Source organism: Toxorhynchites rutilus, chromosome 2, assembly GCF_029784135.1.
Source record: "Toxorhynchites rutilus septentrionalis strain SRP chromosome 2, ASM2978413v1, whole genome shotgun sequence".
NCBI classification, from domain to species: Eukaryota; Metazoa; Arthropoda; class Insecta; order Diptera; family Culicidae; genus Toxorhynchites; species Toxorhynchites rutilus.
The window spans coordinates 205,958,781-205,973,368 of NC_073745.1; the positions used below are offsets into that span (position 1 = coordinate 205,958,781).

Below are 14,588 nucleotides of genomic sequence, written 5' to 3' on the forward strand. Positions count from 1 at the left end.
ATTAAATGATGGAGTGTTCTTGGTGAATGTTTCGAAATTTTTATCCTGTAGTCGATTTTTCATAGGGTAGCTTTTGATGAAGGTACACTCGGAATTGCGCCTGTTTCTACCTGGTATTTTTTTTATAAACCTAACGCGTATCGCTCCCAGTCATTATTTGAAAGCGGATAAATTACGGTCGGTGAATGGACGAAGATATCAAGTAAACACAGTAAATGATTTTGAACCACGGCCTTAGATATCGTGCACAATTATCTTGGGATACAATGGCTGTTTGAATGTGGTCAATAATAAATGGTAGACCGGTCTAACGAGCCCCAAGATGTGAAAACAGTAACCATATCAAAAAACGGAGCAAGATAAATTGTTTGTACATACCTCTATACACACCATGTATTCAAATTCTACTGGCAGCATCAAATCCTTCGTTATTTCCTCCGTCTGGTATCATTTCCTTTTTATTTCGCAAACGCAAAATCTCATTCTATTCTCTAATTTGGACATTTTCCCAGATGGTCGGCGGCAATAAATCACGTCAAGCAGCACAAACAAATGTCGAATTTATCCTCCTCGAATTACAACCTTTCGGGAGCGAGCGGTGGAAGCGGCGGAGGCGGCGCAAATGGCGGTTGTGGTGGTGGTGGCGGCCTGCAGCTAGACACAAGCGGTAACTCGAGCCTGGAACTCAAATGCACCGATGATTTATCAATCATTTTGAATATCTACTCGCAACGGCTGACGATGGAACGCAACGGTAAGATGGAATCCACTTTCTTGCTGCATCTTTCTCTGCAACTCATTCACACAGTCGGGAAAATGTTCGGGAAAAAAAGGGAAATCGTACGAACAAGTTGAATATGATTTTTTCCAAGTGTAGAAGGGTTTCTACCGTTTTGTCTCCTTATTCCGAACAGTCTCAAATTCCGAACACTTCATATTTGAATGTAAATTTACTGAATTTGCTAAATTTAAATAATTGAATGATGAAGACCCTGACATTTGTTGGGCTATAGGCTTCATTTTAACATCATTTACAGGTATGGATACAGCCTCTCATTTATAATAATATGCATTTGCAAAAATTTGTAGGAGGTTGTGTTCAAGACACGACCGCATTGTTGACGTAGAACTACGCTTTGGTTTAATTACAATGTTAACTTCTTGAAAAAAGGCTGAATACTTTCCTCAGCAGAGATTCATTACTAATACCCTAGCGTAAATATTTCCCTCCCGCTATCTCCCCTCCTTGTTTATATGTATCATCAATCAATGTATCATCATCAATGTATATCAATCACCTATTTTTTTATGCTATGATTGACGATTGGTTGCTGTTGCAATTTATGCAGTGTTAATGATAACTGCATAAATTGCAACAGCAACCAATCGTCAATCATAGCATAAAAAAATAGGTGATTGTTGCATCGCGACAGGGCCAATGCACACGGTGTTTGATGTTGTGGTAATCTTGGCCACAAGCCCAGATATTGCCATCGGCAAGATTAAAACGAAAGAGTAGCGCGTCTAACGAACAGTGATTGGACATGAGTCGAGAGAAGGTGCGAATAAAGTCCAGACTTTTGAACCATGGTTTGAGGCTAACCTTAGAGATAATCGAGTTAAGCCACCGACCCAATTCATCTTTGTTCCACTTACGTTGCTAGTTAGCGTTAGTAGGAGTACGCCTGCCAAAACCTCGAGACTCATGGTATGCGTTGAGGGCATACATCCCAACGCAATACGGAGACAAAGATACTGAATTCGCTCGAGTTTAATGAGGTGTGTTTTGGCAGCCGATTGAAAGCAGAAACTGCCATACTCCATCACTGAGAGAAGAGTTGTTCGATACAACATTATAAGATCTTCTAGATGGACTCCCCACCAGGTGCCAGTAATTTTTCGGAGAAAGTTCATTCTTTGTTGGGATTTTTTACTCAGATACCTAATATGGGCTCCCAAGTACATTTGGAGTCGAACCATACCCCAAGATACTTGAATGACATAGCATGAGTGATCGGTTTACCCAAAAGTTGAACCTTTGGTTTCGTTGGTCTATGCTCCCTAGGAAAGACGACTCTCTCTGTTTTCTCCGTGGAGAACTCAATTCCTAGACCAATGGCCCAGGTTGAAAAATTGTTCAAAGTGTGTTGTAAGGGTCCTTGCAGGTCAGATTCGTTTGATCCTACGACAGACACCACTACATCATCTGCAAGTTGTCTTAGGCTGCAATTTTGTGTAAGGCAATTGACGATGTCGCTTACATAGAAGTTGTACAAAAGGGGCCTTAAACATGAGCCATGGGGGAGTTCCATGTAGGAGACCCAACTTACTGTCTTACTGTCTGAAACTGTGGAGTGTAATTTTTCTGACAAAACCTCTATTGAAACTGAATCAAAGGCCCCCTTTATGTCCAAGAATATTGAAGCCATTTGTTTTTTTTCGGCGTGAGCCATTTGAATTTCTGAAGAAAGCAACGCAAGACAATCAATCGTCCCCTTGCCCCTGCGGAACCCATATTGTGTATCTGAGAGTAGGCCATTCGTTTCAACCCATCGATCAAGGCGAAACAAGATCATTTTCTCCAACAATTTCCATATGCAAGACTGCATTGCTATTGGGCGGTATGAATTGAAGTCGGGCGCGGGCTTTCCGGGTTTTTGAATAGCTATAACTCGTACTTGTCTCTAATCATTTGGAACAACATTATGCTCCAGAAACCGATTGAATAAATTCAACAAGCGATGTTTCGCCTCATCAGGGAGATTTTTCAACAAGTTGAACTTAATTCGATCCGATCCTGGAGCAGAATTGTTACAAGAAAGGAGAGCAAGAGAGAATTCTGTCATCGAAAACTCGGAATCAAGATCGCATCTATCTTGTGGTATATCTCGAACAATTTTTTGCACAGGAGCGGAATCAGGACAAACCTTCCGTGCAAAATTAAAAATCCATCGATGTGAATATTCTTCGCTTTCATTCGTTGAAGAGCGATTTCTCATGTTTCGAGCCACTTTCCATATTTTTTTCATTGACGTTTCTCGTGACAAACCTCCCACGGAATTTCGCCAATAAGCACCCTTTGATCTAATTTTTGAACTGATTCTCAAGGGCTAATACGTTTGAAAATTTTCAGGGGTTCCACGTTTCCGAAAAGCTTTAAATGCATTCGAATTTTCTACATAAAGCTTGGAACATTGGCTATCCCACCATAGATTGGGAGGCCTTCGGAGAATGGTGGAACCTGGGAGGGTTTCGTTTGAGCGCGAACTGTGCTGTCATAGATCAAACGAGAAAGGAAGTTATACTCCTCCAATGGAGGTAAGCTATCTCTGGAATTGATGGATAGAGAAATCGCGTCCGCATATTTTTGACGTAGAACTACGTCTTTCTTTAAGGGTGTCAAATCAGAAAACAGGTCACGTTTTTATGAAATAAAGTTAACGTTAATAACAATTTATGCCGCTAACGGATTTTAACGATTTGCATACCAAACGAATCGGAAATTCCCTAAGATTTGTTTTTTATGTTATATATTACAATCCCCTGGTGTGTAAATGGTTTAAATTTATGAAAACTAGAAGCATTTCAATTTTCCCATATATTTGTCATTTGTGAGCTTCCCTACCCATGCCGTCAATAACGAGCAACTTATCGGCGATCAACGAAGGCGAATGATTTAAAGTCTCCGTGAACAAAGAAGAGAAGAGGAAGAAGAAGAAGAACGAAAGGGAAATTTGCCTAGAGCATAAATGTTGGATCTCGCTGAAGCAACCTTGCAGTCTCGTTCTAGATACGAACCAATGAACATCACTTGTTCTTCCTTGTTTTACGTCATCACTTGTCTTCGTTTCGGATTGAGCTGTGACGCAACCAAATTACTTACTCGCTGATGCCTTTGGCATTGCAATCATTACATCAAACTGACGCCATTCCATTGAGGTTCTGAACTACACAATTTTGCTGGGAATCATCAAACTAGGCTATCATCGGCTCACCAAGAAAATAATTGTTCAGGAATTTTGTGTGTGAGTTGGTTTCGCATGACAGTAACAAAACTGTCTCCACAAAGGATGACAGTTAAGCTAATCGAGACCGGAAATATTGATAGAAAGGGCTTCTGTTGAGAAGAGCGCAAAGCGGAGGACTTGAACAAAATAACAGCGTAGTTCTACGTCAACAATGTAGTCGTGTCTTGGACACAACCTTCTATAATTTTTTTCCAGTCAATGTGTCTTGTGAGGTCATATGCCATGTTTATAGATTCAGAAGAATTCGACCCTTCTTCTTCTTCTTGGATGGCACTAACGTTCCCAGTGGAACTTTGGCCTTCGCAACGTAGGTATTACTTGCGTCATTTTTATTAGTAGTACTTTAGTTGAGATTTCTATGCCGGAAAACACGCCTTGAATGTATTCTGGAGTGGCAAGCTCTAGAATACGCGTGACAACAGTGCAAGTTGGACGAAATTTCTTTGACGAAAAATCACCCGGCCAGAACGGGAATCGAACCCGAACCCTCGACATGATAATGTGGGACGCTAACCACTCGGCCACGGGAGCACAGGACCCAATAGTGATGGAAATTTTGATTGGCAAGTGATCACTACCGTTGGGGTTCTGGATTACATTCCACTTGCAGTCTAACGATAGTGAATTCGAGCAAAGCGAGATGTCAAGAGCACTTGGTTTAGCAGGAGGTTTAGGCACACGTGTTGTTTCCCCAGTATTCAAAACGGTCATATTGAAGCTGTTACAAATGTCATATATCAACAATGAACGATTGTCGTCGTACTGTTCCCCCTAGGCAGTTCCGTGAGAGTTGAAGTCTCCCAAGATCAATCGTGGCTCAGGAAGGAGTGAGCACATGTTAACAAGTTGATTGCGCAGCTCTCGGAGGCCAATACAAGCTGACAACACAGAGGTCTTTGCCTCTGATGTTTGCATGACAAGCAACAGCTTCGATCCCTCCAATAGGTGGAAGGTCAATTCAAAAAAATGAGTGGCACTTATTGATCCCCAATAGTACCCCTCCATATCTGTCATCACGGTCCAAGCGTATAATACTAAAATTGTGGAAAGATAGATCATCTCGCGAAGAAATCCAAGTTTCGGACAGAGCAAAAACATCACAATTGAACTTATGAATTAAAAATTTGAATGAATCCAATTTAGGGATAAGACTACGACAATTCCACTGTAAAACTCTCTATTTGAATTAGACATCAAGAGAGATAATCATTGCAAGGAGGGGCCATGTTTGCATTAATTGTTGGAAAATTGGGTGTAGTATACACCCAAACTAGCGTTGGCAGAAAAAATGTCATATTTGGCAGAAAAGATGCCATTTCCTGTGCATGAGACTCAAATGCGCAAATAATGAGCTATTTTGAAAGCTTAAAAATGGTTTGTATGTATGTGTGCAGACATCTGTTCCTGTTTTCTTTTCTCTTTTCATTTGGGATTGTGCAAAAAAAATAGTCCATAGTCAATGGGGATCGAACCAAGGCCGGCTGGAATGCAAAGTTACTTTACACGACCACGCTATCCATATAGCTGCCAGCGCTATTATAAAGGAGCGTGATAACATTACACCTCATATGTTTTCTAAGCCGATAAAGAAGAACATGAACGAGAATATATCTTTCTCTGTCTGGGCCGTGTATTTGTATCACGTCAAGTGTAGAAGAAATCCACAATGGCATTGTAGCTCCATCAAATCGACTAAATTTTGTTTTTCCTAGCCTGTCTTCGCAATTGAGATGCTTTAAAACTATCAACATGGGAACTCTTAGGAAGGTAGTGATGGATTTAAGAAACTGTGCAAGTGTTGAAAACATCAATAAAACAGTATTAGTAGATGCTTTTAATTTAATCAATGAGAATTTGCTATATATCGTAAATGAATCGATGCTTCGCGGCGAATGCCCACAAAGTTGGAAAAAATCTGTTGTCATACCGATTCCAAAAAATCCGAAATCATCCAAACCAGAAGACCGTACACCAGTTAATATGTTGCCATTATACGAAAAGGTTCTCGAGATTGTAATGAAAGATCAGTTGTTGGAACATATAACGAAAAATGGAATACTGGTGGATGAACAGTCTGGGTTCAGAAAAAACCACTCTTGCGAAACGGCTCTCAATTTGTTGCTCCTGAAGTGGAAATAGGCTATAGAAGCGAAGAAGATAGTATTAGCCATATTTATTGACTTGAAAAAGGCTTTTGAAACAATAGATCGAATAAAATTACTAAATTTGCTCTACAATTACAATGTTACTGGACCTGCATTGAAATGGTTTGAAAGTTACCTGAACGGACGAACACTAATCACTATTTACAGGTACAGTAAATCATCGGCGGGACCAGTGAATCTGGGTGTGCCTCAAGGAAGTGTTCTGGGGCCGCTACTTTTCTTGCTTTATATCAATGACATCAAACAGGTGCTAAATGACAGTGACGTAAACTTATTTGATGACGACACTGTAATATTCGTTGTAGCTGAGACATTGCAAGATTGCTACACAAAGATGAACCATGAACTGCAAAACTTAGACGAATGGTTGAAATGGAAAAAACTAAAGTTAAACATAAACAAAACAAAGTACATGGTAGTATCGACACGCAATGTTGGCAGTGAAGGTCTTAGTATAAATATTGATAGGCAAACGGTAGAAAGAGCATCATCGATCAAATATCTTGGCCTTATTCTTGACGAAACGCTGCACTTCGATGAACATATTAACTATACAAAGCGCTGATCGCTCCACATTTTGATTATTGTGCATCTGGGCAGAGTCAGGCTGACACGTTACACCCTGGGTTGATTGTAGGGCCTGAAGTATCGGCTGGAATTAGGCTTAGGTTTGCTCAGCTGTCTGATCTCGAAAATGACGGCATTAGCAGGTCGTTGTCGGGTATCTATTAAAGCGGGAATTCCTTTGTAAATTCAAGGCTAATACTGACATAGGTATTGGGTTCAATTCCCGATCGGTCTAGGGTCTTCCCGGGTTGGAAATTCTCTCGACATGCCATGGAATAAATAGGTCCAGATGATGATTTAAGTTGTTCTTTCGAATGGGAATCTATGCCTGTGGCATAAACAGTCTGTTTTTTCATAATTTTCTTCATAATAAATCTCAACAAGAGAACTCGTTCAGCTCAAGTTTTTGTAATGGTACCATCATCATGATTTCATATTTTAAAATATTGTCTTGTGTTTGTGTATTTTTTTTTAATTTTATTTTGTTTTATTTTAAGACTTTGATGATGATGGTATTGATTGATTTTGTTTGTATTTCATTTTTAGTTTTTAAATTAATTAAAAAAATAAAATAATTGTGAAGTCTGCAATAGTTTGAGCCAGCGCGCGTTGACGGACATAAAAATACTTTAGATCGAACATAAGCAAAAGCAGTTTTTCGCGGAAAAATTAAAGCATTCCAAGGGGTATAATGTGAAAACCAGAGGGAAGCTAGGGATAGTCCAACCGGAATACTCGTAAATTCATCTTCTGGACAGATAATTATATCGAGATTTTTCAGATCTAATTGCAGATTCTGGTTGATACGTTTATACTCGAGGTTGAATGTAGGGCCTGAAGTATTGGTTGGAATTAGGCTTAGATTTGCTCAGCTGTCTGGTCTCGATCACATCGGTCAAGGATTTTTTCGGGTTGGAAATTTTCTTGACATACCTTGAGATAAGTAATGGGCCTGAAGTATCGGCTAGAGTTAGGCTTGGGTTTGCTCAGCTGCTTGAACTCGGAAACGATCGCATCGTGGCCGGGGATCTAATAAAGCGGGAATTCCCTTGCAAATTCTTGGCTAATACTGATATAGGTATTGGGTTCAATTCCCGATCGGTCTAGGGTCTTCCCGGGTTGGAAATTCCCTCGACATGCCATGGAATAAATACGTTCATATAATGGCTTAAATTGTTCTTTCGATTAGTACCAGTCCGTTTTCTTTTCAATTTAGCTTGCCTACTGGTTAGTTGATGAAAAAAAGACGGGTGGGTAATGTCGGGGACATAGCCGGAGTGACGTAGGACTGTACAAAAGGGACAGCTTTTGCTAAATATATATTTTAAATATATTGTTTTATTTTCTTCACCTACGTGAATACCTACCTATCTACCTGAAAAATGGATTAGTTTACTGTTTACTCGTTATGAACATGTTGGGGGTTCTGAAAAGAATCTTTGGTGTTGTGTTTTTGCGTTTTTTTTTACAAATTTTCTCAATTTTTTCTCACTGTCTTATAGTTGATTCTTGATTTTTTATTAAATTATTAAATGTTCAACGCCGGGCATCTTTCGGCGTATGCACATATCGTACAATCAAAATGATGGCTGCATAGGTGGTCATCAGCTCATTCACTATCATATATTTCACTATTGAGCACATTACCGTACCTTAAACTGTTTCCGTGTTTCGGAGACGAATGAATTGTAAGATTTGTATTTTCCGCAAACAAAGTAAATAAAACATGAAAAAGAACCGAGGTACAGTAAATACAGGGACGGTTGACCTTCGGATTAAAGTCCTTTAAAATAAGAACAGAGCAGCAGGAAATACATAGCTCATCATGTTGCTCCTTAGTTATGTTTCTATACAATGCAGATGTAACGTCAGTCAATTTTCAACATCAGTTATCAACCAAAGAAAGCAGTTCTTGCTACCGAGAAAATTCGTGAATGCCATCCTGCATACAATGTGTTGTAATTTGAAGTCACTTTCAATTCGGGAACCATGCATGGGTTTGTGTAAACTGAATGATCAATTTAAAAGACCCCAACCACCAATAAGTTCAAGAACAAGCATAAACAAAATAAATCAGTTTATATTATATGTCATATTATGTCACTTTAGAATGCATTGGTATTGTGAAAAACTTTCAATAACTCTTCTTTAATGGCCCTGAAAAGCGCCGTGTTTTACGGTGGCTGGTTTTGCCACCAAAGCAGTCTGTATAAACAAACTTTTTCCTTCTTCTACCTGCTTCCGTTTTGCGATTGCGTTTGCCACTTGCTGAAACTAGTTGTTGCCTCCGAACCGAATGTGCTCTGTTCTGTAGGCGGGTTTTCTTATTGTTGTGAGCAGCTTTGCAAGCCAACTCGAGCACTCCGGCGGCCGAAATTCTATAACCGCTATTAGGTTTTCTGGTGCTCCGGCACCAATCCGTTGATGCGATGTGATGTGAAACGATGCCATACAACCACACTGATTTACAGTTTGAAAGAGAATGATATATTTTTCAGCGGATCCGCGCCTTTTGTACTCTAGCGGTACACGCTCATAGGATAGAGACAAATCGGCCGACTCAGCCAAAGGGGCGAGTCCAACGAGACGAACGAATAAGCGTTAAAAGGCAGCGATGGCAAAAAAAATACATTCATTACGATTTGTTCGCTCGTTGGATTCACATGCAGGCTAAAAAGGGTCCTTTTCAGGATCACAAAATTATCTTTAATCTAAAGAGTTTATTGTTTTGTTATCACTCGATATCCCCATTTTGTTCGGCTAAACCTTCCTGTTTAGCGATTGTGTTTGCCACTCGCCACAGCTTTCACAGTTGGAAAATTTCTTCCCATCCAGCTTGTGACATGTTTTACAGTAAATTATATTTAATGCGACGTGCCGAAACACCACTCAGTGTCGCAATGGAGGCGATTTTAACCTGCAATTGAACATTTGCGATGACAGTGGTACAGTGTCGACTTTCAATGTGGGGTCATGATTTGGATCTATGTTTACAAAAATGTCCAACTAAATATGTCGCATTACATGACCGTCCAATTAGCTAAATGTCGAACTAATTGTAAATTACTGTATTTTCAATCTGGAAACAATTTAAGAATTGGTGAAAATTGAATAATCAGGAAAGTCCCCAACTATCACCAAGCTCACAACAACTGCCAAATCCACATACTCATCAGATCCTGGCAAACAAATTATGAAAAAATCAATTTGTGTTTTATTATTATTTTGGATATTATTATAGTAGAAAGCATTAAAGTATATTTCGTAAACTCTTTTTTGAAAGGTTTAATGGCCCTGATAAGCGCCGTGTTTTATGGAATTTTAGAAAACTTAGTACTCGTGGTTTTGAAAAAAAACATTTCGAACGCACTCGATGCCGCCTTGTTCTGGATTTGCCACCAAAGCAGATTGTATAAAGAACAAACTTTTTTCTTCTGCTACCTGCTGCCGTTTTGCGATTTCGTTTGCCACTCGCCACTCGCTGCAACTGCCTGTTGTCGTGATGTCCACCGAACCGAATGTGTTCTGTTCTGAATGCGGGTTTTCTTATCGTCGCGAGCAGCTTTGCCAGCCAACTCGATCACTTCGGCGGCCGAAACTTTATAACGCTAGGTGGACTGGTGTACTGGAACTAACGCGCTCGGCCTAGCTACCCTTGCGGAGTAATTGGCGAATTCACCTACGGGGAATCGCAGGCTAACACGGTTCGAGCGGGATTTTGCCTTTCCCTTCACTTTTCCTCCTTTGTCATATCCAGACATGGCTACTTGTGTTAGTTTGTTAATGTGATGTGATGCGAAATGATGTGGTGTACGGTTTCGATGAGCATGATCGTTACGGAAGGAAGGAAGGTCTTGTATTATAGAGACTTTTGCAGTTCATTCGTCTCTAGCCTTGAGAAAGGCCCTTTGAAAGCTCTACTCTACTCTACTTCAGCGCTACCACCTCCGCCCTCTTGCCTTGAGAAAGGCACTCGATCCCTCGCCGTCCAGCTCGTCCAGCAACGATGTTGTCCAGTTGGTGTCCACACAAAGAATGATCGTTACGGCAGCGGAGCGGGGATTTTTAAGCTGACTGGCTGGCTCGAGAATTACGCATGTGTGAGACTGCGACCAATGTTTCGTTCATTTTTTTCTTTTTCCTTTCCAATTGTGCTTCATTCTATTTCGCTGCTGCTCTGGTTGCCCGTTTTGGTCGGTACGAATTGAGGAGCACAGAATGGACCAATCAAAAATGGGTACATAGTGCATTTGGACAATGCTTGATATTTCACAATTATTCAATTATTTATCTCAAGAAAAATGAAATGTTATTCATTATGATGGATGCGTAGATATATTTCCTATCTATTGATGCAAAAACCTTTGCGATCTATTGAGAAATGCTCGAGTTATAAGCGTTCCAAATCTTGCATTTTTTCCTACTTGTTCAGTGCCTAGATTTCCAGTGCACCCCTATATCTTCCGGTTAGACGTAGTCCTACGTCAAAAATGTAAATACCGTAATATAATTATTATCAATAAGATAACTCGTTCCGCTCAAACCTTTGCAGAGGAAAGAGGTGGGACCATCATCATGATAAAAAAAAGTGGCACAGCTCTCCTTGTTGGCGCAATAATCTGCTGTGTGACCAACTGACTTGCACTTGTTGCAAACTCATGGGCTTTGGCACGAGGAGACGCGGCGGAAGCCACGGAAGCAATTTGTCCACCAAAACGTAGTCAGGGAGGGCGGAACCAGCAAAAGTTACTCGAAACGAGTCGGACGGCGTGAATTTTGTTTTTACCTCTTCCTGGGACATTTTTCCTAATTGATGGCAGTCCAAAATTCTAACTTTCGTCAAAGGAGGCTTTTTAAATCTGCTATCTCCCTTTTTTATTAATGCACTCGTCAGACCCGTTTCTGTAATCACCCCCGAAACTTCTATGTTATGGCAGGGCACATATGCGCGATATTCTAGTACGAAGCGATTGTCGACAACAATCTCGTTAGCTTGCTTCCGATCAGCCAAGACAACACGCAGTTTGTTCGGCCTTACCTTGCTAATTTCGACCATGGAGGAATAATTTTTTGTCAGATCTTTCATAATCTGAATGACGTTGAGCGATTTCCCGTTGGGTTTGGGCCGGAAGAAAACAACTCATAGGCCAGATCCAGGTACATCTTCTGGACAGACCTTGACACGGGGAGAGGAAACAACTGAGGGGGAGGACGAGGTCGATTGTTGAGCGGGAGCGGGATCAGTAGGGCTGGGAGGCAAGTTCGGGAGTTGATCGGAAGCGGGAGCGGGAGATTGAGGGGGTGAAGAGGAAAGGTTTGCAAATTTTCTTGAGGGGGGCTTGTTAAGATGCGTTAGTTCTTCCTCTGAAGAGACATATTCCAAGGCAGGGACGCATTTGAGCGACTTCCCAGCCCCCGTTGTAGTTAGTGAGGAGGAAACATCAGTTTCAATCTTCATATTAAACTGGCCTCTTTCTGCCATTATGGCAGATATACAATTATGTTAATCCTCAAACTAATATGTGTTATACTTAAAGCGCGCAACAGTGCGAATGAATTATAACGGTGCTGCAACGATGACGATGATACGCCACACACAGCGATGATACGGCACACGCACCGCACCCGCGGTGGAGGACTTCTTCCTCACGCTGGTTGTGATTGATTTTCTCTTCACTCGCGCTATACAGATAATTCCATTAGGGCGAAATAACTTCACCAGCCACGAACTGATAACGGTATAATCTCCACTGTATGATAGACGCGAACAAATTTGCGACCGATGTCTTCGGACTGCGCGAGTTGACTGTGATATGTTATGTAAAAAAACCTCAGCTCTCAAGAAAATATATAAAAAATACAGCGCCCTTGGTTCCTTAACCATGTAAACTATGAAAAACAAATACAATCAATAATAACGACAACAAATTCCAAATTTTTGGCGAGTATAACATTTTTCAAAAAAAGACTAGCTAATTGGTTTCAATTTGATATATCGATGATATAAATCGGCTCAGTGGTTCAAAAGTTATTATTTTTTGGAAGATTGCATTTTCGCTGTACGGAATTTGAGACAAAAGTGTTCGGAATATGAGTCAGAGACGAAAATAGTCTTCGGAATATGAGACAAATGTGATTAAACTTATTTCAAGTTTTTCACCATAATGTGTATTTGTGAATCAATTTTCTTGTAGTCAAATGAAAAAGAAGGCTCTATTGTATCCAAAAATCAAATTAATTTCCCGAAAGAGTACCATTTTGAGTGATGAGACACTGTTTAATGGCCATCAAAGCTTAAGTGTTCGGAATTTGAGACAAAACGGTATACCCAAACTGAAGACAGCGGGATAGATATATTCCAGTATATAGCAAAAATCGATCAGTGCGCTTCTCAGCTTCGTCAACAAGCAAAAAATATTTCTCGGTGATGAATCGAGGGAATATCTCGATTGCAGTGGTACAATTTATCATACTGCTCTGTGCATATTTCTGTAATTGGCCCCTTCCAAATAGTCGTGTAGAAATAGAAAGTATGTAGCTAATTGAATTTAAAATATTCATTAATCAACGACAAACATTTGTTATTGAAACAACATCCCCAATCATACTAAGATAATTGATTACGCCCTTTCTAATGGCGAACTTCCCGGTTGCTGCTATTATTTTGTCAAAACATATCCAAATAACATGCAAATTGAAAGTAAACAATATCTCCTCCCTCACACACAACAGATGTATTCATCGCATCCCGGTCGGAAATTGAGCTGAGCGAAATCTACCAAATTCTAATGGAAAATCTATTGCACGTGTCCTCGGCTTTGTCCAGCATGGAAATCACTATGAAAACAACAAACAACACCAGCTCTTCGTCGTCAACAGTAACCACAATGACGACAATTCCTGCTGCCAGTGCTGGCGCCTCTCCAGCACCCGCTGGATCAGTAATGGGTGGCAACTCGTCGACTTTTGGCGGCGGCGTGGTTTCCCAAATGGGTCCGATCATTGCACCAACCAATCCGTTCAAAGATACGGTTGACATTATCACCACATTGTAGGACGGAGGACTCCAGGATGGATAGTGTGAGGAGCGCGCGTGGGAGCCATTGGGAAAGGATTTCATTAATTACTATCAATTTGAATCAATTTGTTACATTTCATTGAATTCATTGTGTTTCTACATCAAAGTCGCACTATAGCTACGGGGCTGCGAGCTAGGAACTTTGATACGGCAGGAAGTTTAACGTTTTGCGACGCCGACTGGCAAAGGATGAATGTTTCTCCCGTTCGAAACACGATATGTTGAGTTATAGTTTTGATTATAGTTGTTAATTAGATTTGACGCGATTATTTCAACTTCACGAATTGGTAATTGCATTTTGTGCCGATTGCGAAGAGCTGTTAGAGCTGCAGGAAAACGATTGTGTTTGATGATATAATATGTTTTACTACTGGCACACTTAATGTGGTAACCTTAGGCACCATAAACTTTTACTAATACAGGAAATGTCGAGTATATTCTTTTGGTGAGTATCGTTTCATTACCGTGTAAATATCACATCCAACCGAGAGCTGATTCGTACCATTAATTTGTATAATTAGTTTGGGAATTTCTAATTGAAAAGCTCATCTTCTTGATCTTCTTGAATGATGTTTTCATGTTTCTTTGTTTTTAAGAGGCTTTAAACTTTGCAGTTCATTCGCCTCCAAGTCTTCTTGAATGACAATAATGGGCAGAATATCACGTCCTAATTGTGATATAGCATTATTTAAATGGAAAAACGTGAGAAAGAATTTATTATCTCATTGGTTAGAGGCGAATGAACTGAAA

General features: G+C 40.3%; 1 protein-coding gene across 5 annotated transcripts in view; it reads left to right on the forward strand.

Annotated features, from left to right (window-relative positions):
• LOC129767870 (protein furry) overlaps window positions 1-14,275 on the forward strand; it is a 248,238-nt gene extending 233,963 nt beyond the window's left edge. For all 5 annotated transcript variants that reach the window (XM_055769115.1, XM_055769116.1, XM_055769117.1 and 2 more), the window contains 2 exons: window positions 513-754; window positions 13,493-14,275. In XM_055769115.1, the coding sequence (XP_055625090.1) occupies window positions 513-754; window positions 13,493-13,815 (565 nt within the window). In that variant the 3' untranslated portion in view covers window positions 13,816-14,275. The remainder of the gene's footprint in view (window positions 1-512; window positions 755-13,492) is intronic.
• The last annotated feature ends 313 nt before the right edge of the window (window positions 14,276-14,588 follow it).